This window comes from Callorhinus ursinus, unplaced genomic scaffold, assembly GCF_003265705.2.
Source record: "Callorhinus ursinus isolate GAN/ISIS: 27379988/994484 unplaced genomic scaffold, GSC_fseal_2.0 scaffold2, whole genome shotgun sequence".
In the NCBI taxonomy this organism is placed as follows: Eukaryota; Metazoa; Chordata; class Mammalia; order Carnivora; family Otariidae; genus Callorhinus; species Callorhinus ursinus.
The window spans coordinates 24,540,604-24,566,441 of NW_027397064.1; the positions used below are offsets into that span (position 1 = coordinate 24,540,604).

General features: G+C 35.6%; 1 protein-coding gene across 1 annotated transcript in view; it reads right to left on the reverse strand.

Moving 5' to 3' along the window:
* CPS1 (carbamoyl-phosphate synthase 1) overlaps positions 1-25,838 on the reverse strand; it is a 134,286-nt gene that overhangs the window by 65,675 nt on the left and 42,773 nt on the right. The window contains exons 7-20 of the mRNA XM_025892261.2: positions 25,393-25,485; positions 23,029-23,118; positions 21,096-21,224; positions 20,413-20,519; positions 19,409-19,547; positions 18,695-18,772; positions 16,976-17,074; positions 15,180-15,275; positions 11,710-11,899; positions 10,548-10,705; positions 8,857-8,985; positions 5,915-6,059; positions 4,199-4,409; positions 2,641-2,839 (exon numbers count right to left, since the gene is read on the reverse strand). Coding sequence (XP_025748046.1) covers positions 2,641-2,839; positions 4,199-4,409; positions 5,915-6,059; positions 8,857-8,985; positions 10,548-10,705; positions 11,710-11,899; positions 15,180-15,275; positions 16,976-17,074; positions 18,695-18,772; positions 19,409-19,547; positions 20,413-20,519; positions 21,096-21,224; positions 23,029-23,118; positions 25,393-25,485 — 1,863 coding nt within the window. The remainder of the gene's footprint in view (positions 1-2,640; positions 2,840-4,198; positions 4,410-5,914; positions 6,060-8,856; positions 8,986-10,547; positions 10,706-11,709; positions 11,900-15,179; positions 15,276-16,975; positions 17,075-18,694; positions 18,773-19,408; positions 19,548-20,412; positions 20,520-21,095; positions 21,225-23,028; positions 23,119-25,392; positions 25,486-25,838) is intronic.

Genomic DNA, 25,838 nt, shown 5'->3' on the forward strand with positions numbered 1-25,838 from the left:
GCCTTCAGTAAACCTCTGTGATTCCTCAAATAGACCCAGATTCCCATTCATGTCAGTTTGGTAAACCTTCATGTCAATTGTGTGACAAGATACATATTCAAAGATCACTAAAGCCAAACAGATAACCTTTCACACTGCCCCCAATTTAATTAGAAGTAAGGAAGATTCTCAAGAGCAGAGATGAATAAAATGTTAGTCCAATTCAGATAGGCATAGTGGTATTTAAAGGGTTACACAATATGGTCATAGACTTGCTAGCCAAAGCGTGAGAGAGACTGCCAGAAATGAAAGATTTTATGGTTCTATCAAATTAGGAAAATATTTCTGGAATATTTAAAACAACTTACAAGTATTACATACTTAAAAGTTGGCCATAAAGTAACTGGTTCTATAAGTAACTCACCATAAATTATTATTTGTAAGTACACTGTACATAACGGTATATGGAATATGTTCAATAAGAGAAAAACAAACATACCTATATAATGATAAGGGAGTACATAACGGTGTTTGCTCAAAATTTGTGCTTTTTAATATTTTATATGATTAAAATTCACCTTCATTAAGTGAAAATTTCACCATTTTTCAATGGACTAACTGACAGGACCCTAACCCTATTCCCTGACCCTATTCTCCATTCTCAAAGCACCTGTATGTAAACACTGTATCTTAACTTTCACCGCAGTTGAATTCATATTACATTTAGTTCTACTTCTGTATTCTCAACTTACCAACTGCAGATAACATGTAACAAATATTTACATCTTATTCACTGCATCTTGCACGGAGTAAAAGCTGCGGAAATGCTTCCTAACTTGAGTTGAACTAAATGCATGATGGGAAATACCCACTGACAACAAATGTCCCTTAGATAATAAGCCCTAAATGAACACATTACAAAAATTATATCATCTTCTTTGGCCTATAAATTTTACTGTGAGCAATGTGAAAAGGATACTTCCCATAAAATAAACTAAATAACAGCTATTTATTTGGCAGGAGAGCTACCAACAAAACTTTCCATGGCATTTGAGTTTTAATTCTATTGTGCTCCGTGAAGCATGAGAGAAAAAATAAGATTTAAAGCAGCTATGAAGGACTACCGGTTTTTTTTGTTTGTTTGTTTTTGGTTTTTTTACAACTAGTAGGACATTTTAATTTAAAAGGTCAAGTTTTCCTTATCTGTCATTACTTTAAAATCTTGCATTAGTATCTTGGAAACTAAGGAAACCAAAATGGTAATAATTCTCCCTTTCATGCATGAATCTGATTGATCAGTAAAATGTCTTTTTTTTTTTTTCTTTTCTCCTGCATTGCTGATAGATTTAAGCTGAACTTCCTGTGATTGGTGGTACGCATTTCTGCAATGGCTAGTCTGAGGATAGCTATAATCTGTAACACAGGATAAATAAAGGCCAACATAGAACAATATGTCATAAAGAGTTCTTTGCCCTGTAATCTAACCAGCTTAGATATCTAGGCATAGACCAAGAGCTCCTACGTTGGCCATATAGAGACAGAGATGAGATAAAATAAATAGATAGATGATAGATCAATAGGTCGATAGAGATTGAGATTCATGCATACTGCTGGTAATCAAAAATTCTACCCATAAACAATGACAACAATACTGATGAAACACATTTATTGGAAATTCATTATGAATCTACCTTAAAAGACATTACTAAAGATTTACATGTATTAATCCTAAATCTTTTAAGAACCTCCCAAGGTAGGTATTATCATCTCCAGTTTTCAGATGGAAAACCTGAGGACCAGTGTCTTGCATGAGTGTCTCTAACTAGTAAGTGGCAACTCGAAGAGTAAAACCCAAGCTCATTTGGTTCAAAGACTCATGCTCTCTCCACTTAGTTGGCTCTCATCCAAGCCAACTGGATGCAAGAAGAAATAAACCCCTTGGTGGGGGAGGGAAAAGAGTGACCGTCAGAGGCAGGGGTCTGAATTCCTTTCTTTCCGCCTGTATAGAGGAGCACTGTATCTTTGAAGATGGTATAATCAAAAGCTAATTTTAATTTCAAATAATATAAAAAGGGACATTATGAAATATCTAAAGGTCTTAAAAGCTTAGACCATTTCAATATAATGAAAGAGGGCTTCATATCCCATTGTGCTCTTCTCAATTTTAAACTTTGCAGCTAGATGGGACATGAGAGATCTTCTAGTCCAGCCCTTTTCTTTTAGACATGTAGAAAGTGAGGTCCAAGGAGGGTAAAGCCATAATTTGTGTGAATAGATTAAAATTATATTCTTAACCTCAGCGCCGTGGTCTTTTTGGTATACCATTTTATATCATGTTATTTTCTAGATTTGTTTATAAAACACATTATAACTCAGTTATTTATGAAAATATGTTTTGCATATGTGCAAATACATTATACATCCACATATACAGCCTCTCCTTTCAATTAGAAGCTTTTAAGATCCATTAAGGGGTCATGTAGCAAGTACCTTATATTAATACTCAGAGAGATGTTGAAACACCATGGAGGAAATGAAATTCCCATATATCCTCCAATCAAGAACCCAGTATCCAGGCAACCTGAATACTTTTAAGGATGTTAAGGATTTGACAAAATAGCTGAGAACAAGAATAAATAGAGGAATAAACCACAGACTCACCTCTCCCACACTTTTCATAGAGCTACCGATTCGGCTAGACGTTCCATGAAAACGATCAAGATCCCAGCGAGGAATCTTGGTAACCATGTAATCCAGGCTAGGTTCAAAGCAGGCTGATGTTTTCCCCGATACAACGTTCTTGATTTCTGGAAGTGGGATTCCTAGGGCAATCTTTGCAGCAATGAATGCCAGTGGGTAGCTATAAAAGAGGAGATATTTTTTTTTTCTTTCAGCAATGAGCATTAAAAACAGCCCAAAACATAAATTGGTCTTTCTTAGAAATTCTGGTATTATTCCACATTAGGGTATAAAACACATCTGGTTCTCTGTTCTGTATGAAGATTTAATAGCTGCTTATAAAATAATGTGAGTCATGATAAAGTAGAGAGACACAGATCATGAAAGAATTCACTCTCTATGCCTGACATTCAGTGCAACAACTGCCAACCTTCACCTCTTTAATCCAAAATCAATGACTTTCTTGATAAGGTGCCCACTTTTCTAGAGCCTCCACTAAGATAAGAATTTGCAAAATATTCTTTTGAAAAGATATATTGACGTCTGCACCTAGGAAGACAGTGGAGTTAGCTGGCATTGTGGGGTATGCAATGGTCAGAAAATGTAGTCATTGCAAGCTCGGGTCCTTGCTTTGTCTCCAAATTATTTTTGAACATGGGACTACTTACAAAACTAAGATTCTAGGAACTTAACTGGATAGTTTTGGTAATTATATTTGAGAATATAATTCACAGAACTGTAGAATTACATATGTTTCTTTTAATACATCTCCCCCATCTGACAGATGAGGAAACTGATAGGGACAGTAAGTGATATATCCAAAGTCAATAGGAGAATTGGAAGGAGAACTCAGGTCTCCTGACTCTTGCTTAGGGCAACACTTCACTGCCACTCCATGCAGCACTGCGGAGCCATATTAAGCAAAAAAACTTTACAGGTAATTATTTAGTTCACTTAAATGCCATGTAATTTAAATGCCATATGCTAAGTATATTAATAGAAAAACGTGCTAATGTTCCCTCAATTTATGTTTGCCGGCATTCTTAAATGGGTAGCAAATCATTTATTTGGTTGCAATATTTATCTATAGAAAAACCCTACAATTTTGGGCCTGTGGAGTTTTGCTAAAATAAAATAATTTATTGAATGCTTGAATCAAGTAAACTATACTATTTGCCTACCATTTACTATACACCTGAAGAAACCAGTTGAGGACTAAAATTGAGAATTAATTTTCACTTTTTAAGAATATCTGCAAAGTGCAATTAGGAAGCAGATTTTTTGCAGCCTGCTTTGACCACCCAGATTTTGATTAGTTTATGATTAGCCAGCAAACAAAGCCAGCTAGCAATATCATTTGCTTCAATCTGGCAGCAAGCTTATTAATAACCATGTCCTAAGGGTCCTAAATGATTTGCAGCCAGCAGACAGAAATGGGGACTATAGCTTATAAATGCAGCTCAGTCTTCCACTAGCTGTCAGTTTTCCAAAACTATCTGAGAAGAATCTGCAAATACATGGTCTATCACTCTGATCTTACCCAGTGGCCTTTGAGGCCAGGGCGGAACTTCGGGACAATCTGGCATTCACTTCAATGATGCAGTATTCCATTGAGGTAGGATGAAGGGCAAATTGAATGTTGCATTCACCCACAATGCCCAGGTGGCGAACAACATTGATTGAAGTACGTCTCAACATCTGAAACTCCTCATTGGAGAGAGTCTGGGCAGGGGCCACAACAACTGAATCACCTGTACATCCAAGCAACACTTGTTATTTGGTAGCATATCTAAATAACTAACTTAAGCGACTTAATCTATTTGTGTGATACAAGACACAGATTAGTCTAAGGGTTTGTTGGAAAAATAACTGTCTCAAGGCAATACATATAAGGCACATCAGATACTCTCACTCTGATTCTTGTTTTGCCTGTATTACTCTGACACATTATTGACAGAAACCCCGCTAACCTTTCCCAAGTTCATCTAGCTATCAAGACCTCAGTCATCTACAATTTCAGAAATCTACAATTTCCCTGCTCTTCATCTCAAAATCTCTCTTAAGTTCTCCCTTCTATAAACGATCACTTCTTCTTCACCCCGACTGGCTCAGCCACATCTCATCTCATCCCTTCCCATTATCGTACTCCTCTCTAATCATAGCCCTTGTATCTTCAATCTCTTAATCTTTAGTCACCATTCCTCCAGCCCACAAACATGCTCAGATTTCTCCTGGCTCCAGAAGCCCCACCCCCTACACTGCCAATCAGAAGAACATCTCTCTTATTCTTTACAGGACTAAACTTCTTGAAAGTTTCCCAATTCTGTGTGTCCTCAATTGCCATTTAATTCTTTTCAATATAGCTCCCATAAACAACTTTGCATTGAACCTGTCCTCTTGAACATCCAAAAACCCACATTAAAATCCTAATTCTTGACCTTTCCCGGCATTTGATAAAGCCAAAACCAAAGCTCTTTTATGAAATATTTTCTTGTGTTGGCTTACTTGTGTACCATCCTGGCTTTCTTCCTAGCACTCCCTTCTTTCTCTTCAACATTAACCGTTCCTCTTACTCATGCCCTGTAAATCTAAGCAGTTCCCAAGTTCATTCCTTGACCTTATTGTCTTTCTTTCTATGCCTATGCCCTTGAGTACTTAGTCTATGCTTCCAGCTTCAGTTACGTCCTTCACATCAATGACTCCCAATGACTTTGTATCAACTTCCTTATTTGTATGCCCTTTTCTTGAATTCCAGCTCCATATTATCAACCCTCTTCTTAAGAATTCCACCCATGCCTCAAAGTTAGCCTTTCTAAATTCTAAGTCATCATTTGTGTCCTCTCATCTAACTAGTTTCTCTTCCTAAAAAACCTATTTCACCTATTTCTATTACTTGTGGCTGTTTTTTCATTCACTTGGTAACTAATACCCTCATCTGATTTAAGGCTTCTTAACTTCATTTCTTACTTTTCAACACCAATTCTTACAGATTTTACCATCACTACATTGCTTACATTTGACCTCTTCCTCAAATGAAGTCAGGATAATACCTGCCTTACTTCACAGGGGTTTTGTGATCAAAACGAATGTGAGGTTATTTTCAATACCATGAAATACTATTTTGTGTAAAATTTTGTCGCTAGTCTATCAGCTAAGAATAGTAATTTAAAGAAAAGAACTTAATAAAGATGTCTATGGGGTCATCAGAAGCATGAACTGAAGGCATTACTATAATTCCTGAAGATTCTTTGTCTACCTGTATGAACACCCATGGCATCGACATTTTCCATGTTACAGACAGTGACACAATTGTCATCAGCGTCTCGGACCACTTCATATTCTATTTCCTTCCAACCTGTCACTGACCTCTCCACCAGAATCTGGTTGGTCATAGCAAAGGCCTGGAAATGGGTGACAAAAGATATCAAAGAGTAAGGAAAAGCACTGGTTTAAACATGGATATTGGGCAAAATGCCCTGGCTTAAATCCTGGTCAGCATCAAAGTCTGAAGCCTAGTCTCCATCCTCCTCTATGCTCCAGAAGGCACAATGTGTCAGAAAATCAGTGAGGTACTAGGAATAGCATCCTGCAGTGAATATGCTTGATTTACATTATTGAGGCTTGCCATTCAAAGTGCTGATATGACATTAAATCAAACTAATTTAGGAAAAAGAGAAAATAATTGAGCAATCAGGCAGAGGGAAATGGAATTATTTCAGCAGCAAGACTTCTGTAAAACCAGAAAATGTGATAAGTGTGAATAAATATGGAAATATAAGTCTAAAGACTCTGGTTTTCTCTAAAATAGCTGAGAGTGCTTTGTACAGTGGCATACACAATAAAAGTCAGTTAATGTTGATGAGGAGAAGAAAGGATAATAATGGTTGTAAACAGTTAGCCAAGATGGCATACGAAACTTGGGAATTAGAAGAATCATATGCAACTATTATTATGGTTAATCACCGCCTAAGTGCTTAAATACCCTAAGTCATATATCATATATGCCTGATTAAACAGATATGAATTAGTATATAATTATCATTTCATATTTATTGAGTACCCACCAGTGGGTAGAATACTGAACCCAAAATATGGAAGAGGCAGTCTCTGACTTTAGGACATTTAGTGGCTGAAAATCCAAGACAGAAATGTCTCCCTTTGTCTTGTAATATTTTTGATTTGCAATGGCAGCAAGAAAGGAAGAGAAAACAACTGGGGGAAGAACTTTGAATTTTTTCAAATTATTAGCAGGCAGTATAATGAAATAACTCAATGTTAGTTGGGTGGTGTGTGTGTGTGTGTGTGTGTGTGTGTGTGTGTGTTTTAAATGTGTCTTAACACTATCTTTTTAATCTCAGTGAACACTACAGGCTCCTCCATGTGCAACTGAAAATGTAACACATTTGTCCCCACAGCTGCCTATGATGAGGTTTTCAAACTGGTTAGAAAACTCTGTAGCCAGCATTAACAATTTAATAATGATTCATTTGTTATTAGGATTGCATGCTAAAAGAGGAAATCTGGGAAACAAAGGGCATGGATCCGGGAAAGCTCTCTGCATTCTAATGGACTAGGCTGGATGTTTGGACACAGGAACAATTGAGATCAAATTCACCTGTTGCCTTAATTTCCTTCTTTCCAGTCTCAGATTTTATACAAAAGACTAACTTTGAGACCAAGATGAGTTAATGCAGCTTCTAAAGGTGCAAAATATAATCTCAAGAGAATAAGGAGTAGTTTAGGAATTAGTGGTAAAAGTAATTACTTCAAGGGAAAAGCTAGTTTTCAAAAAAATTTCAATGCCCTATTGATTATCTTAAGGCATTTAAATGATTAAAAACTATCCCATTTTAAAATTGTTTTCATTGTAAACATTTTTAGACAATTCAGTATTCAGAATTTTTACACTGTAAAAATATATATTTTTAATAGAGAATAAGTATACATGAATACTAGTGTTAAAAATATTGGGAACATCTAATATACCAGAGGGGAAAAAAAATCACCTCTATAAACATGTCTTTTCTTTAAATACATGATTCATAAGTCCATAATGGAAACAAGAAATATTTTTATGGATATATTTTCCTTTTTGGGGGGGTTTGTTTTAGCAACTCTAGAAACACTAAATCCAAGTTTGACATGTAAGTTTGTCATTATAGATGTTTAAATATATTTAATTTTATTTATCTGTTCTCAAATCCTATGTCAATTCAAGGTCCACATTTTGTTTCACTCTAAAGAGTAAGTAATGACAGATAGAAGCTGTGCTTGGTATTTACTCAGCACTCTCCAAAGTAGCCCTTATAATAATCCTATCCGATTCAGGTCCACAACCACCATGTAAGGGACATGGGCCTCTCAGCTCTACACACATTCATTCATTCAGCCAGCAATTACTGGGACCCTACCTCACCAGGCATTGTTCTATTCGGTGAGAAGAGAGCGTGGGCAAAATTCTCTGCTTTCATGGAGCATGTTTTCTTTGATAATGTCTAATTTATTTTTTGGAACATATCTTAATTTTCTTTTTAATACTTAAGAAAAGAACTATTCCATAATATGCTAAAGTGATTTTGATAGCACATAAAATTTGAACACTCAAATCTCACTTTGGCTTGTATGAGTGTGTGGCAGTTGGCAGAGAGCTCACTCATTTATTATACCAAGAGGTTTATATTGTATATATTTTAAACACCTGAATTTGAGGGAAAGCCAATCTATTGAATGTGTTTTGTTTCACTTTAGATGTCATCCATGTCATATTATTTCAAAAAATAATAGAAAATGGGATATTATATTCATTTTTCTAATCACTAAAATATATTTTAGCATGATGGGTGTTTGGGAGCAGATTTTGAAGCAGAGGGAGATGGAACTGAATTGAGTTTATACCACTGAAATCAAATAGTACAATAAAGATGGAGTGACCATCACCAGTTAGAATGATCACCATTAGTCAGAGCGACCATCAGTTTTCCTAGTACCGTCTGGGTTAATGCTGTGTTTCAATGTAAATAACTGCACTGCATTTCCCTTCCAAAGGTACTGTCTTTTGGACAACACTTTTAGAAAACATGACAGTGGTTTAATAATAGAGAAAAGGTCATTTCTCATATACAGAACTTTCTCTAACTGAAAGGGCATATCAAATCCATTTTCTTGGTTGGTAAGAATTTGGTCTGTGAAAATACATACTTTTGTGCTGAGGTCCAGTAAGATCTCCTTAGTGGGACAGATGCCTGAGCCTAACCCACCCAGGGCATAGGCAGAACGGATCATCACTGGGTAGCCAATGGTGTCTGCAGCTTTCAGAGCATCCTCGATCTATCAACAAGAAAGACCCAAAGTTTTAAAAGCTGACCACACTAACAGAAAAGACCACACCAAGAGAGTATAGCAAATCAGGTAAATCAGTTTCTTTGGGGAGAATGACTATAGAAATGCTGTATTATTCCTTCATTTCCTTCTGAAAAACAAGTGCTGTTTTACAAATTTTAAGTAAAATTGTAGGATTTTTTTAATACACAGTAAAGGCTTTCTCTTATCTTTTTGTTGTAAATTTCATTCTGCCATATAAAAAAAAAATGAAACAATGGCCCAAACTGAAATAATCATTATGAATTTGAGAATGGGAGCCATATTGAATTTTTAAATTCAGTTTAAAAGTCTTCATCTCTTAATGATACAAGGTTTTCTACTGCTGAAATGAACTTGATATTACTGCAATAGGCCATTAGGAATACTGTATAGAAAGAGAGTTTTCATTTTTCAAGTTCAGTCAGAGAGTAGTCTCAAAAGCTTGGATTTTTTTTTTTTTTTTTTTTTTTTTTTTTTCTTTTAAAATAAAAAATTTTTTTTTTTTTTTTTTTTTTTTTTTTTTTTTTACCTTACAGAATACAACATATGGTGGCTATATTTTTCTGTCATGGAATATTATTACACTACCAATGGGAATGTAATTACACCTTTCCCATATGCCTGTTTCTCATCCTGAGGAAGCAAGGACATAATTAAATCTGGCAATGAAAGAATAAATGTATGGCAGGAGCTTTCCAAATGTTCAGCAGAGCTATCCTGGGACTATTCCTGACTGACAGCTCTACAACATAGTATGTACTTGGTAGCATTCTTTTCTAAAACGTACATGGCCCATTTTACTTGTCCCAGCAGTACTTGCCCTTTTCCCTAGGATTTGCCTACTTTTGCAATGGGAAAGTTGCATCAAAAACTGCCTCCAGAACCCCCACTTCATTGACTGCATGTCTAAAATCAAGAATAAAGTCAGGGACAAAAACAGATATATAGCAAGCCAACTTTATCTTGGTGCCTTGTAATAGCCTATCAATAGGCACAGGCTACAGTTGAAAATGATTAACAAAAAGGAGAAATAATCTTTCCTCTCTAAACATCTAAGCCACAAGTTTCTCAGTCATGAATCTCACTGATTAGATGCAATGGCTTTTACTAGGTGATTTCATTTTTAGATGTTTATTCCATTCTAACAAGAAAATTTCAATCCCATCATTCCCCATTTGCAGGTCATTTGCACACACAGGATACGTAACTGATCCCAGAAAGTAAAAATCACTTTGGCATTGTAGGTTGACATGGTTCTTTGTTTTAATTCAGGAGATTTGATATTCAGTGGCACTTCATCCATTGATAAACCACTTTGTCTCTGGGCTTTTGCTTCCCTTTTCATAAAATATTAATACGTATCCCAAACATTTCAGCATAAACAAAGTCTCTGAGGTACTAACACATTTCTGGAAGATAATACATGCAAATATAATAATTTAACTATTATTTTTATTCATGACAAATCACTCTCCCTATAACATAAGACAAAATAATGACCTTGTTTCTCCAGAACAAAGATTCCTTACCGATTCCACTGCAAAGCTTGGAGCAATCTTTTCATTAATTTCATTCAGTTTGTCTGAGAATAGCTGCCTATCTTCTGTGGCCATAATGGATTCAACTGAGGTCCCTAGGACTTTCACACCATACTCCTTGAGTATACCTCTCTTGAATAGTTCCACTCCTACAGAAGAACCAAATATAATCAGTCTTTAAAATCTCAAACTTTTATGTCTTTTTAAACACATACCTGAAATACAACTTTTTTGAACCTTAAAATTAACTCCAAGAAGCCATCACAGTCTACAATAGAATTGTACTTAAGATAAAGAAAAAAAGAAAGAAAAATTTGAAAGAGAAATTCTGAAGACATTCTAGCAAAATACATTGCTAGTGACATTACTTATATTACCACCTTCTCCAAACGGTTTTTATTATCCTCATTAATAAAAATCATAAGATACAGTGAACCTCTAGATTTTAGTATATTCCCTTTCCTTCTAAGGTCCAATCTTATAATGAGATTCTCTTATTTAAATAATCCCAGTGATGTGGGTATCTATCTGGGTTAAAAATCATCAAAATAATGTTTCCATTTAACATGCCATCTGACCTTGGCTAAGACTTTTATATGTGACATATAAATTACTTCGCCAACTGCTTACCCTGACTATCTCATGAGATTCTCATTCATGATCTAGTTCCATAGATTTGAAGGCTTGTAAAAAGGACAGAGTATTGGGCTCAGCAGATGCATGAAGGGATGGTAGAGAGACTGATCTATGTTATCATGAAAATATATGTGAAAGCCAAATGCTACCGGGCCAACATGTAAGAGCACGAAGCATTTAATCAATGTTAAATCTCATTTTTTATTCATAATATTTCTCAGGGTCTCACTGGTAACAGAGAAAAGCAATATGCTGAAATGGAGCAGGGAGATCTCACTTGGCCACCCCAGAGCATTAAAGTAAAAGGTTTCTTTTTGCGCCTCAGCTGTTTTGTGAAATAAACCAGTAATATTTATCATATGACATTTTCAGGTGGCTGTTTGCTAACTGCTTCCTCACATATTAAAGAAAAGCTTTTATGAACACATAGAGCATAATTGTTAGATAGAGTCAAACAAAAAATATTACACATAAATGCATGGGCCAAAACTCTGCAATTAAACTTAAAAGAACTCACCACAGTTCAGAGCTGTCTGGCCACCCATGCCTAGAATTAACCCATCTGGCCGTTCCGCCTTGATGACCTCAGTGACAAACTGAGGGGTGATGGGGAGAAAGTAGACAGTATCTGCTTGCTTTAAGCCCACCTCGTTGGTTTGCACTGATGCAATATTTGGGTTCATCAGGACAGTTTTGACATTTTCTTCCTGAAAGAAACAAAAGGATCGAGAATTTGAACATACGGTCTAAAGGAAAGAATGACCATATTCAAATGAAGGGTCTGTATTGGGTGATAAAAATTTTAGGTTATTTTGTGGGCTGTAGAGATCAGTAATAGGGCTGGTGAATGGGATGGAGGGTAGAGGAACATTTAGTGAGAGGAAGGAAAAAATTGCTTGAAAATAAAACTATTCAAAAAGAACTGGTTGCCTCATGAGGTTCACCCTGAATTCCTTGCTAGAGGTATCAAGCAAAACTGGAGTTAATTTCTATAGAATTTGACTAGAGGTCTATGAATACTACTGAACTTTATAGCTCTACTGACTGTAAAAGACTAAAATATTTTAAATTAATTATTTTTAAATTAATATTTTAAAAATTAGTAAAATATAAAATGGAACCAGAGACAACATCAAAGAAGCTTCCCTTTCCGATGTTTGTCAGAGACCAACATGGAGGGCACATTTAAAATGCAAGATGATGTATTCCCTTGCTGGAAGCACTGAGAGCCTTCTGCTGGATTCCACCTTTTTAGATTTTCATGCCTGCAATAGTGTTTTAACAAAGAGCATCATACAACTCTTGATACATACTATAGTAAAAGAAAATGACCATATGGCAAAAAAATAAAATAAAAAAGTCTGTGTGTCTGCGTATGTATAAAGGTATTCAGAGCTCTATCTTTTTCTGACATCTGGAGAGACCTCAAAAATAATTCTTCATGTAGGCTATGAAGGATAATAGCTTTATAAACTAGGATGAGGGCGATACAGCAAAATAATTATTATAAAATATGGCCATATGGCTCTTATTAGTTTACCTATTACCACACCAATTTTGAACTCTTCTAAAACATCAACAAAAATTCAGATGAGAGTATAGAAATCATCCTTGAAAGCCCTATATGTCCTTGGGGGAGGATCTGAATAAAATATTAAATATTTCATATTACTTTAAATTCAAACAGTGCCTTAAAACTTATAATGTACTCTTTTATCAATTTATTTGATTTTTATACCAAGACTACAAGAGACATTCCTACTTCACAGATGAAAAGATTGACATTCAATAAGGTTAAATGACTTGCCAAAGATCTTCTAGCTGATCAAATGGCAAAATTAGGACTCTAATCCAAGTCTTACGATTCAAGTTCTATGCCCTTTCCTCAATATGAGTCATCTCTCAAGATTTTAAGAAATTGGTTTTTAAAAAGTATTATTAAGAAATTTTTGAACACATACAGATAAACAAATGCATTTAAAATATAGCTTGGAATTTAAATAATTAAGTCCAAACTGAGAACACGCCATCAATAGAAGTTACAGAAGGTCTCACTACTAAAGAATAGCACCAAAAGACTTAAGTATATTTGTAAGTATTTTCCTGAATGTGTTATACAATGAATATAGCTATTTTTGTAAATCAAATTATATAGGTAAATGACTGTGATGAATGTCCATATATTTTAAAACTTAAAATTATTTCAAACTATACATTTTATAAAATATATATATTTATATTTTATATATATATTATATATATATATATTTTTAATATAGTTCTGGCTACAATACATGCACCATCTGATTATTTTTAAATATTTAGTCCATAGGGGTGCCTGGGTGGCTCAGTTGGTTAAGCATCTGCCTTTGGCTCAGGTCATGATCCCAGGGTCCTGGGATCAAGCCCTGCATCCCGATCCCTGCTCAGTGGGGAGTCTGCTTCTCCCTCTCCCTCTGCCTGCCACTCCCCCAGCTTGTGCTTGCTCTCTCTCTCTCTCTCTCTCTCACTATCTCTCTCTGTCAAATAAACAAATAAAATCTTTAAAAAAATAAAAATAAAAAAATAAATATTTAGTCCATAAATTCATTTCTACTAACTTCCTAATTCATCACAATACTATCGCTAATAATTCCTATTCTTCAGTTAAAATATGTAACTTCACCTAATGGATGTAAAGCACACAAAAAAATGCAAGCTATGAAACTATATTAATTCTTTATAAAACTACCAAATAGGATAGAAAACCATATGCTACTTAAATGTATTTACAAACCCTGAACACACTTATACTGTGTTCTAACCAATCTAAACCACTGGACATCCTCTAATTATATAAAGAGAAATTGAATCATAATACAATGAAGTAAAGTACTCCTTGAAAATGTGCACGAAAAACACATGTGCATATGTGTGTGTACCCATGTGTATGGAGAAGAGTATTAAAAAGTAAAAACAAATGGGAAGAAGAGTAACATAATTGGGGACTGCATTCTATTTTTTTTTCAACAGACATCTGTCAGGTGAAAATCTTTGGGTATAGCTTATGAATACAACAAAAAGAAAAAAATATTCTGGCCAATTGTTTTTCTGTGTTTGTTGTCCTAGTCTCCTGCCACCTGCTCTGTGTGGCTTCCTCCTAGCCAGGTCTCTGGTGAATGTCTTTACACTGCAAAGCCAGAGGCGGGGTCACAGAAGAGCTCTCATTGCCCCTGGATGGCCGATTAGCACCAAAATGGGGACTATACAAGGAAATAAGGACAGCAAAAAGAAGCCAAGCTAGCTCTTTCATAGAAATACTTTATAAATACAGTGAAATGTTTCTAAAGGTTTGCTTTGCTATGACAAAGGGTTGGGGAGATCTTGAGAGGCTTTGAAGGGACAGGGAGGGTATGCTTCCCAACATGAATATCAAATCCTCATTTCCACATGAATATTTGCCAAATCATTCTGGTCAGTCATCCAATCCAAGTCATAGATGGGAAATTGGGTCCCCTAGTGACAGGTAACAACTTCTAAAGCTGGATAAAAGGCATTTGTTGTCCTTGCTATCTCAACTTGATCTTGCCATTTCAACCACAGAAATGCCTGAAGCATCCTCTGGAACATTTATGACATCTTAGAGCACCAAGAATCCCCAGATTCCCTCTTTCATACAAAAGACAAGTATATTTTAAATGCTCACTGCCTCAAAAGAAATGAGTAATATCGTAAACACGGCTTTTTTATGTTTTCAGTATAAATAGGTGGTAACATAGATAATTTTGGAGATCACTCTTATGTTCTTGATTTGCAGGTGTACAAAAAAGTTTGAGAAAGTTAAAAATTTCACCGGTGATCAAAGTTTCTTTCATATAAGATGTGTGAGAAATAGTTGATAAAATCAATTACAGTGACTTTGAAAAGAGGTAGTGCCATAAATCTAAATTATAAAATACTAATTAGACTCATTAAAGGAGTATATTAATTCTTACAAAGATCTCTCACCTTCATGGCTTTTACAGCTTGTGATCCTGAATAATCAAATTCACCTGCCTGACCAATGGACAGACCTCCCGATCCTAGGATAAGGACTTTGGAAACCTGTAAGCAATAAGAAAATGACATTGCTCTGATGAGTAAGATGGGGAAAAAAGGCAATTTCAAGAGCGGGAAGTCTAACTATATTGTCTAGGTTTACATGGTGATTTAAAGTACAGTGTTTCGAAAAGTATGTTAGGAAAAAGACTCACAATTTTTTTTAATTTAAATTCAATTAATTAACATAATGTATTATTTGTCTCAGGGGTACAGGTCTGCTATTCATCAGGAAAAAGACTAACAATGTAAACATCTCTAATTTCAAAGCAATTTCCAAAGTTCAGGAAGTTTTTTTTCACTTAAGTAAATATTTCGAGATGAGGTCTACATTTTATTTAAAGATACATGAATATCTATATATAACTACATAAATATAAATGTAAATATATGCATCTATGTGTGTGTGTGTGTATATATATATATATGTAAGAATCTCCCCAAAATTTAAATGTATTACATTCAACATTCCATGGTTTTCTTCTGGACAAAACAAGACTCTGGGTCTTCCATAACAGACAAATGAAAACATAGAAGGCAAGGGGACATGGGTGCACCTTCATAATCACATTTTCACCTTTACAGTTTGTGCCAGAAATATTTACAGAAAATACAATAAGAAAAAGCTCATGCCTTGGCAATATACTGAAATTCTACAAATCGTATATAGAATTTCAAGCAGATAATGATTCTGCTTATTTTTTAGCCAAAAGTGTCAAACCCTTCAGAGGAGAAAGATATTCCTGGTCACTGCAAAAGACAAGGACTTGGGAAACCTGGTTTGCCTCAACAAATATTTATTGGATGCCTACTACATGCAAAGGCACTGCTGAATCCCAAATTATATCTTTTTTCTCACCATTAACAAAAGAAAAGCATCTGAAGAATGTGATGTTCTGAGAAGAACACTACCCAGTAAGCACATGACTTCTTATGCTACCAAGAACCCACAGTTTGATTCCACACTGAGTAGGTGGATTACCTCTAAACTTTCCATCTCAGAAAAAGAGGCTGCCATGGAAATCCTTAAAACAGATCCTCCAACTCAAATTATCATTTCATGTAAACATGTAATTCAATTTCCTTTATTTATAAAAAGAGTCAATATGTATATATATATACTTGAAACTACATATACGTTCTTCTAAATTTTATATAATAATGATGTGGGTATCTATGTGGAGTAACTATGAAGAAAATGGGTAGAAACCTTAACACGTTAACCTATACATTTACACAAATAAGGACTCAAGTTTGTGCTATAGCACTACTTTATAGGTAAAATCATATTATTCTATTCACGATGTTGAATAATAATTTTTGTAGTTGAAACAAAAAAAGTTCTATCGTCTATAATGATTCTGTAATCTGAACTGTATCTCAAGCATACATAAGACCATAGTTTATTAAGTAATAGAATGTGTCAAACTCTAAACTAAAAGCCTATTCTTTATTAAATTATTTTATTACAAATTTCTAGAAGAAGTAAACTATAAAAGATATGATTTTTAAATCAAAAACACGAAAATTCCAATGAACACCAGCAAGAACAGACCAAATAATTAGATGCTAAAATAATGGGTAATTACAATATTACCCATCCTCTTTTACAGACATTAAAATAGTTAACATCATTCATTAAAAATATTACCATGATAGAGAAAATCAAAAATACATAAACCAGAAAGAAGCCCACATATACTGACCTCAACTCGACTTGCAACTAGTGCTGGTTTTGGCAGAACTGATGTAATCGTGGTACCTTTCCCTTTCTTTATCAGTGAGAAAAAAGAATCAAATAGGTACTAGAAAAAAATAGAACCAACTAGTTATAAGTCGCAAAAATCATAAGGTTGCTAGATAAAATACACATGCCCAGTTAAATTTGAACTTCAAATAAGCAACAAATAATTTTTTAGGATAAGTATTCATATGCAATATTTGTTTTTTGCTTTTCTGCCAAAATTGGCAAAACTAAATATTTACTACTGTAAGAATTAGATCAAATAAACATTTCTAATTGTTCATTTCAAATCCTATCAAAGGCAAGTTTTCAGCAGACAATGAAGATTTCAGATCACGCCTTCTGAGAATGTCAAGCTTTCATCCCCTTAATTATGAGTTATTTTCTTCTAAATGGTTTCTTCTAAATAAAACTCTAGTTATACAAAAGAAATTAAAGCTCTATTACTTATACATCCTAAAGTTAGAAATAACTGGATTTTGAAAATTTCTATCAGCTCTAAAAATATCTCCAAAGCTTATTCTTAAACTTTACCAATGAATTTACTTCTATAGTTTCACTAGACATGACAAATTTCAACAGATACTCATTTTGCAACTATCTGGCAGGACAGAAAAATGATTAAGCGCTACTCAATACCACAGGTCTTAATTTCAGTGTTCCTAATCTGAAGTATTACTATGGGCAAAATATTTAAATTTTAAATAAAAAAAAATAGTATTCAGCATGCATTAGGCAACAGATGTATGTAACCAAATTTTCTTTATGCATTTCATCATGGGTTGATAATATCATACTGATTTGGGCTATTTAGAATCATTTCCCAAAAACATTTTAAAAAATGAACAAAACATATATATCTGAAAAGGCAATTCAGGGATGAGAAAGTAGAGTTTACAGAGGGAAAATTCTGATTCTCCTCATTTTACCTAGGTGTGTTTTCTGAGAGTATCTGCTGATGGGGAGGAGCTGTCTGTATTACTACCGGAGGCCATAGGGTGGGGGAGAGGAAGTCACACCAGACTTTCCAGAATTTTCTGTGTCACCACAAGCTCTCGTTTGAAAAGGTGACCTTGAACACTGAACCAAAGCTCACACACACAAAATAAAAGTATTTAAATTACAAACAAAACTCCTCTAAGCATTGCTTCTGGTTCTTTTCTTAAGCCAGCTGACTCATTTAATATGTGCGTGCATGCCCTCTCCCCTCCCGCATACCCCGGTCCTTCTTCCTTCTCCTGCTGCTGTTTATTCTCTCTTCCTGGCTACACAACCAGTTGCCATAGGGATTTTTGTGAAGTCACAGATGGGGGATTAAAATTTCATTTCAGTTATGAGAACAAGAGAGCAAGAGGGAATTCATTTGCATAGTACAACAACTGTAAATTTCAGAACTAAATATATTAGAATGATAACGACTTAAATAAAAATAACATCACGTCAGGTTTCTTCAGGGCTTTACCACTTTAAAAATTTTAAAAAAGACAGAAATTTCCTCCATGATATTCATGGGGGAAATCTTAATGCAATATACGTGTGTCATCAAAGCACTCTTCTTGAAAAATATTCTGTACCCAAGATCATCTGGGTTGATGATGTTTGTTTCTCAAGTTTTCATGTAAATACATTTCTGATTAAAAAGAAAAATTAAGTGTACAATAAGCCTCATTTCCTGACATACCTCAGTGTCTGTGGGGCCCGGGTTGACCTCTGGGTGGAACTGTACGCCGAAGAAGGGTTTGCTCTCATGCATAATCCCCTGAAAGAACAAGAAATAGGAAGAAATTCCTTCTGTAACAATGACTGTCAACCAGCGCTATGTATTATTCAGTGCACAATAAAGTTCAAATTTCAAAAAAACTGAGTTAAATACTTAAGGACATTCTAACAGCTAACAGTCATAATAAAAATAGGCCAACAAGGACTCAACACAAATGTGGTTCCCTCAATAAAAACAATTGATTTGGTCTATAGTCTTTGGGCACCCCCTTCCCAGGGGCTGTTCAGAATAAATTCAAATCCTCTTCTTATCCCCAACTCCTAAATTACTTCTCCAAGATTCTTCTTAAAGGCTACTTCAGAGCCAAGTGAGTCTCAGAGACCCACACAGAGGAGGCCCAACCAGATCTCCACCAATCGCCCACTAGCAATGAATGGGGAAGACGGTCACTGATTAACCACTCAACGAGTGGATCTCAATGAGCCAACTGATGAGAGAATAAGACAGAAAATGACTTTTTAAAAAAAGCAGAGGGCTATGGGAAATAACCTATAAAAAGAGTACTTACACACACACACACCAAAAAACCCACACAAACAAGGTGTCTGGATAACAGAATATGAAAGGCCCTGCATTACTCATTGCCAACTGAACAGGTTTACTGAGAGCACTTACCTCGTTGGTTTGATCGTTGACATTCACAAAAAGTGGTTTCCAGCCAGCAGGAAGGGTGTTGTCCAGGGCATAGCCATGATTCTGAGCAGTAATGAAAGCCTGTCTGTTTGTGATATTCAAAACAGGCTGATTCTGCCCTCTGGAGAGAAAAGGAGAAAAAGAATAGGGAAGAGGAAAAGTGGAGAGAAGAATATAAACGCATTTGTTGTAAAATAGTGAATGAGAAAAACCTATTAAAATGTGAAAGTTTCAATTGCTTAGTGGAAATTACTCTGGGAGAAAAGTCACAGATTGTTAATCCCAATAATTTTAGCAACAAAAATCAATTCAGGAAGCTTTGCTGTATGTTAAATACCGGCTCCATTAAACTTCTACAATCAGTGAAAAGGGAGACCTGTGCTCATAACAAAAAGTTAAGAGAGTTGCTCACAAGCTTAACAGAGAGACAAATACAAGCGATTTATGTTAAGGGAGATAAGTAATTTTAAAGCCAGAGGAGTTTTTGGGAAATGATAAAGAGATGACTACTCTGTCCTAAATCATTTTGAATTACACTTTGTGAGGAGGGTGGGCCATGGGGGAAAGCACCACGTTGAATAAACTGGTCTCATGTGGGGTAAGGAAGCAAAACGGAGAGGATCTGAGGACTTCCTGGTTCTGAAGTCACACTAGAGTCTTACAACATTATCAGTGCTCCGATATCAAGCTTGGAAACCAGAACAGTTTCCTTTGGAATATCATTTGATGGAGCATAAGAACCTTGATTTATGCCAAGGGAAGGAAAATAACCTTAAACAGTAGCAACATTATTGTTAGAGAAGGCTGCCTTTCAAAAATGCAATAAAAGTGGTATCAGGTAGTCAGACAACTGTGAACCATGTAATAGTACATTTATCTGTTTTTTCTGAAGAAAATGGCATGTAAGTTCCCTAAGGCTTTTGTGTTTAGTTATTAACCATATTTCAGAGCCAGTTTGACCTCTTGGTCAAACCTGTTGGTCATACCTATTGGGCATGGACATCTTGTAGGTTTTGGCACCAGCAGCCAGCCCTGTTATTAAATTTCCTGTACTGATTCCAAACAATGGCTCCTTGCGATCACTCTCCAAAACCTAAATGAGGGAGAATTTTTATTAACCAGAAGTACCGTTTCAAAAAAAGAAAAAAAAAAAAGATGCTCCCTCTAGAGGAATAAAAATGAAACATCCTTTTTTTTCTTAATTCACAAAGTAAAGAGAATAGTAATTGAATAAAAAGCTAGACTATAAATAAGAATATGATTGACAAATGTGTAGCATTAGAATTCAAAAAAATGTACTTAATATTCAAACTAAACAAAACTTAATATTTCTTCAGAAACTCGAAGGTGTTACAGCTCCTGAGGTCATGGTGAGAAACATGCATTGTCATTTTACAATTGTATACAAAGACACATTTTGAGATTGGACTCTAGCTCTCTTAACTGGAGGACACGATCCCAGTTATTCTGCCTGAAGAAAGGTTCTTTTTCCTCTGGGACTTTCTCCTCACTGGTTCCTCCCATATAATATCTGCTGACACTGCCTCAGAGGTCACAGATAGGAGCACTAGAGAATATCTCAATCCCTAACATAGATTACAGCCTTTTCAGCTGCACAGACTCCCTCCACCTCACACTCAGATACATATTACCCCCAGGTTTACCGCACCTTTTTGACATTCTGGATTAGTGGTTGTGCAAGAGCTGGGTTCCCGGGTCCTCCAGCAATTAAAAGCCCATCATACTCCATCTTGGTGAAATCATGATTCCAGGGAACTAAATGCACTTCAGCTCCTCGCTGGAAAAAAAAGCAAAAATGATCAAGGCAATAACATTTTTCTTTGCCGAAGTGTAACTTTGTCTAGACCTTCTCTTAACTAACCACTCCCTAAAGGGGAGGGAAAAATAATACATGATTCAAACAAATAATGCAGAGTGACAAATTCCTTGGTGGCTCACTGTATTTTGTGTGATGTATACGAAGCCGATGGTCAATATAAAGTGGAGAAAAAAACACCATTAAAGTTTTGATCCTGAAAAAATAGATAACACACTTTCCCGTATTTCAGGAGGTTTCAGAGCCTAAAGAATTCCTGACCAGGCACCCAGAGAATATAGGTTATTTTCACTAGCTGTGGTATAGAGAGTGACCAAAAAAAAAAAGATAAATCCATTTTCTGTGAAATTTAAGTTGGTCCTCCTCTCACCTTTTTCAGTTTTGCTTTTTTTAAATCTGACTAAATTTTCATCAGCCTTCTTTCCTAGGGTTTTCTCAGACTATCTGTAGAATCTATATTCTGATAGGATAATTAGAACTTTTGTATATAGAAGCGGATAGGAAGATATCCTTGATGGTTTCCCTAGAAGCATTTCCTGAGACAAAGATTTGAGGGAAAGAAGTCTATTTGGAAGGGTTTCTAAAAAGTACCAATAGAAAGCCACACTGTGAGGCACCCCAATAAAGTATGCATTACCAAGCACTATGGACAACTGGAGTTTCAGCCCACTGGCAAACTCTGAGAGCCAGTGTAGACTATCCACCCTCAAGATAACTCAGTCATGGGGCAAAGGAGTTGAGATATTTACCCACTGACCTTCTCTAGTCATTGGGTTGGAGCTGTTTCAGGGATCATTAATTCTGTGGTATTTCCTTCCTACCACCAGGCTCCAACCATCTAAAGAAAGCCCTCAAGCAATGAAGTGCGGGCATTTGCAATTGGAGGATGGGCAAAATGCCTTATAACGGTAAAATGAGAAAGAGATATACACAGGACATTGACAGCATCTGCTACTGAAGAGTCAAATGCAAATTTTTATTAATAAATTGACCAGAATTTGAAATCATGATTTGGCTATCACTGATATTCTCTAATAAAGAGAAGGTAAATTGAAGAATTCCTCTATACTCACATTATTTTGATGTTATGCAAATGTCTGTGTGCGTGCGTGCATGTGTGCATTCATGTTTGAGATAGAGAGAGAGAGAGACAGAAACAGAAAAAAATCTGTGACCTCTGAGGCAGTGTCAGCAGAAACAGAGAGACACAAACAGGGAGAGAGATGGAGAGCTGGGAGGAGGAGAAATCCCAACAAAACAGTATTTAAGAAAACACTATAATAATGGTGATATTCTCCTGAAGGACTTTTAAGGTTTAATCTTAATTGGTTTCTAAGAGTTTATATAAAGGAATGTGAAAGTTTGTACTGTATCAGGGCATGATCCCTACAAACATTTGGCACATAATAAATGTAGTCCAATGGAGGAGTTCTCCAACTGATTCCAAATTTTTGGTCATCTCTAAATCCAAAGAAAGTAAACATGGCATATCTCAGAATGTCAGTCAATACGTGGTAAGAACAGCCATCATTCTTCTCTGTGTCTGTGGCTTCTGAAGATTTTTTTAAAACATAGTCTACATGTCTAATTTTAACAGGGATACAAATGTTATTTTGTAGATCAAAGACAAGAGGAAGAAGAGAGCGGATCCCCTGACTTTCCAAAGGGAATGCACAAGTTTTCTCTGAAACAGAGAAAGGAAATCAGTTTAACACTAAGATCAATATTACAAATCCTCACCCTTGAGATGTAACAAATTACTTACCTTTACCAGTAGGCGAATTACATTGTTTTTAATCCCGCAGTCTACGGCTACCACTTTCGTGGGGTTTCCTTTGCCATACACCTTGACATCCTGCCATTTTAACAAGCAGAGAGTGAGAGGGAAGTACCAGCCTTGAGCAACATCCCAGTATCATAAATACGTCTGAGGATGCTTTGCACTTATATTGGTGACGGATTGATTGCTAACTACTAGGGAGTGACTGGCAGTTAACAATCAATTTATAAGGCACAGCGAGTGCCACAAACTTTATCTTTTTTATGAGGGAAAGAGTACTTTGCTGTTTTATATAAAATGTTGATTACAGTAATAACAATGATCCCTTAGAAATTGGTTGCTTCCATAGTTAACAATAATCTCTCCCATGTTTTGCCTCATTAACAACCAGTGGCAATGGAATTTTCAAGTATTATTGCCTGATTCAGCACTAGGCAGATGTGGTAATAGATACATCATGCTTTAAATACTGCTTGATCCTCAATTTGCAATAAAGTTTGGATGGGGCAGAGCTGTTGTGCATTAGGCTTCTGCAGTGGGGCTAATGGGTAAAATCAGTGTGAGAGTCAGAGGATTGCTAAGCTAGTGTAGACCACTGGACTCTAGGTTATTTTGCAATCATTTGCATTTAAATGGTAGACTTCATAAAAGGATCCCCGAGCATATCATAATCATTACCTACATCTTAAGCACTGCTTGGAGTCAGATCCATTTTCACAGGCATTTACCCAGGAAGCAGTTTCCCAAAGTCATAAAAGGAGAAATAATAGAAACGGAGAGAAAGCCTAGAAGCCTGGGTGCCCACACTGATTACAGCTTTGAGAGTTACCTAGTATATTCTGAATTTAGGATGATTTCAATGTTTCCAAAAGGTTTTAGATGAAAGTTGCAACCTGGATATTTGAAAGAGCATTTTACTTTAAGTGAAACATCTATTCTCCACTCTCCACAAACTCTATAGAATGCGAAATCATAATCCTTAGACTATACTTGAAAAAAATATATATGTAAAGTTTGTCACATTTTTTTTTCCTGCTAACTATTCTAGAGAAAAAGTGCCCCATTCCTTCCATGATCTGGGGAAATTACTGCTGAGCTGATCCATAAATGCTACAGATAATTTCATCAGATAATTTGAAAAAGTACAGATTTATTTTTAACCTTAGGCTTCTCCTATAAAATAAAGCAACATTACCATCTAGTTGTAGCTACATCAAATTGCAATTATAAGACAATGAATTAAGTTATCAACCATATCCAAACAAAACTCACAGAATAAATATAATCTGATACAAATATGCATTTTATCACAGCTACAACGAAATTATTTAATTGTGCTAGCATTAAGAAACAGGGTCAGTTTTCACTATTGCAATCTCTCTCTTGATTTGATGTAGATAAAAATACAGACAGCCTCCTTTTTGCTGGTCTCTACAGAAATACATTTTATACTCTCCATAGAGAATGACAGCAATTTTAAGCACAACCTCACAGACACGTGAACATATGAATTTGCATTATGACTCTTGAAGAGAGGAAATGTATTATGCACTGTTTTCAACCTTATTACCACAGAATTCCTTTTAAGGTGAATTTCTCTAGGTCAATGTTCCTCACATGTGTAAAATGCTGCACTAAGCCCCCAAGGTAGTTCTCAATTCTAAAAGGAAAAATAGCCTTTTTTCATGCTGTGTCTCAAATGAATCACTTCACAGGGGAATGTCTAGAAACAACTACAGGATTTAAAATAGTTCCATGCCATTTGAATGGACAAATTTTAGAATTAAAAACAAGGGAATATTGCATATGGCATGATCAGATTCAAAATATACAAGCAATTACATATCTAATTTAACATTCACTGTCTTTAACAACTCCTATTTCTTATGCTTCAACATCCTGTGAACGCATGCTGTGTCCTGCATCAGCATTCAAGGTCAGTACTGATCATCAGGGCCCCATCATCCTGGTACTCATTTCCATATGAATAGGTATAGGAATAGGAATACCAGATAATATCAACGTGTGTTTTCTCTGAGGCTGACATGCTATTAGGCAATTTTCTGACTTTTAATAACATTTTCTTAAGGAAAGGCCCTGGTGCCCCAAAGTTCTCACAGCTGGAATTCTTCATGAAATGTTGTTCTCCATCGTCATTCTGATTGATGATGGATTGCAGCAAGTAGAAGTTACTAACTTTAAAGGCACTGATTTGTAATATATATTTTAGCAGCTATGAGATCTTTTTTTCCCCTCAACTCTGGTATTTCAGGATGATGATCTCGGCCTACGTGAAGATTTTGGTATTATAAAAAATAAAACTACAAAATGTGAAGGGAAATCTCTCACCTTGGTTGAAACCTCAGCAATCAAATTCTGCTTATTTGGATCCACGAAATCCACAGACTGACCTTCAAATTCAATCTTCCCAAGCATGGTACCCTATCAAAGAAAAAAATTAGACAGTTAAAAGGTAGCAATAGTCAAGGTGCTGACAGGATCCATTCACAGGGACTTAAACGGCTGCTCCAAGATCTCAATGTCTTTATAACTACTTATAACCATCAGCAGAAGTTCCTCATCTTAATCTGGAAAGATGAAATAATTTGAATTTGCATGGTACAGTCTAAGAAACACCCTGGGAAGTACAATTCATTTTTTTTTTTTTTTTTTTTTAGGGCTGAGACTGGCACCTGGAATAAGCAATTCAAAAAGGCATCAGAATTCAAGTTTCCAAGTTCCAGGCTGGTGCAAATTAGAGCATTTAGGGTACCTATTCCCTTAGTGCATATGAC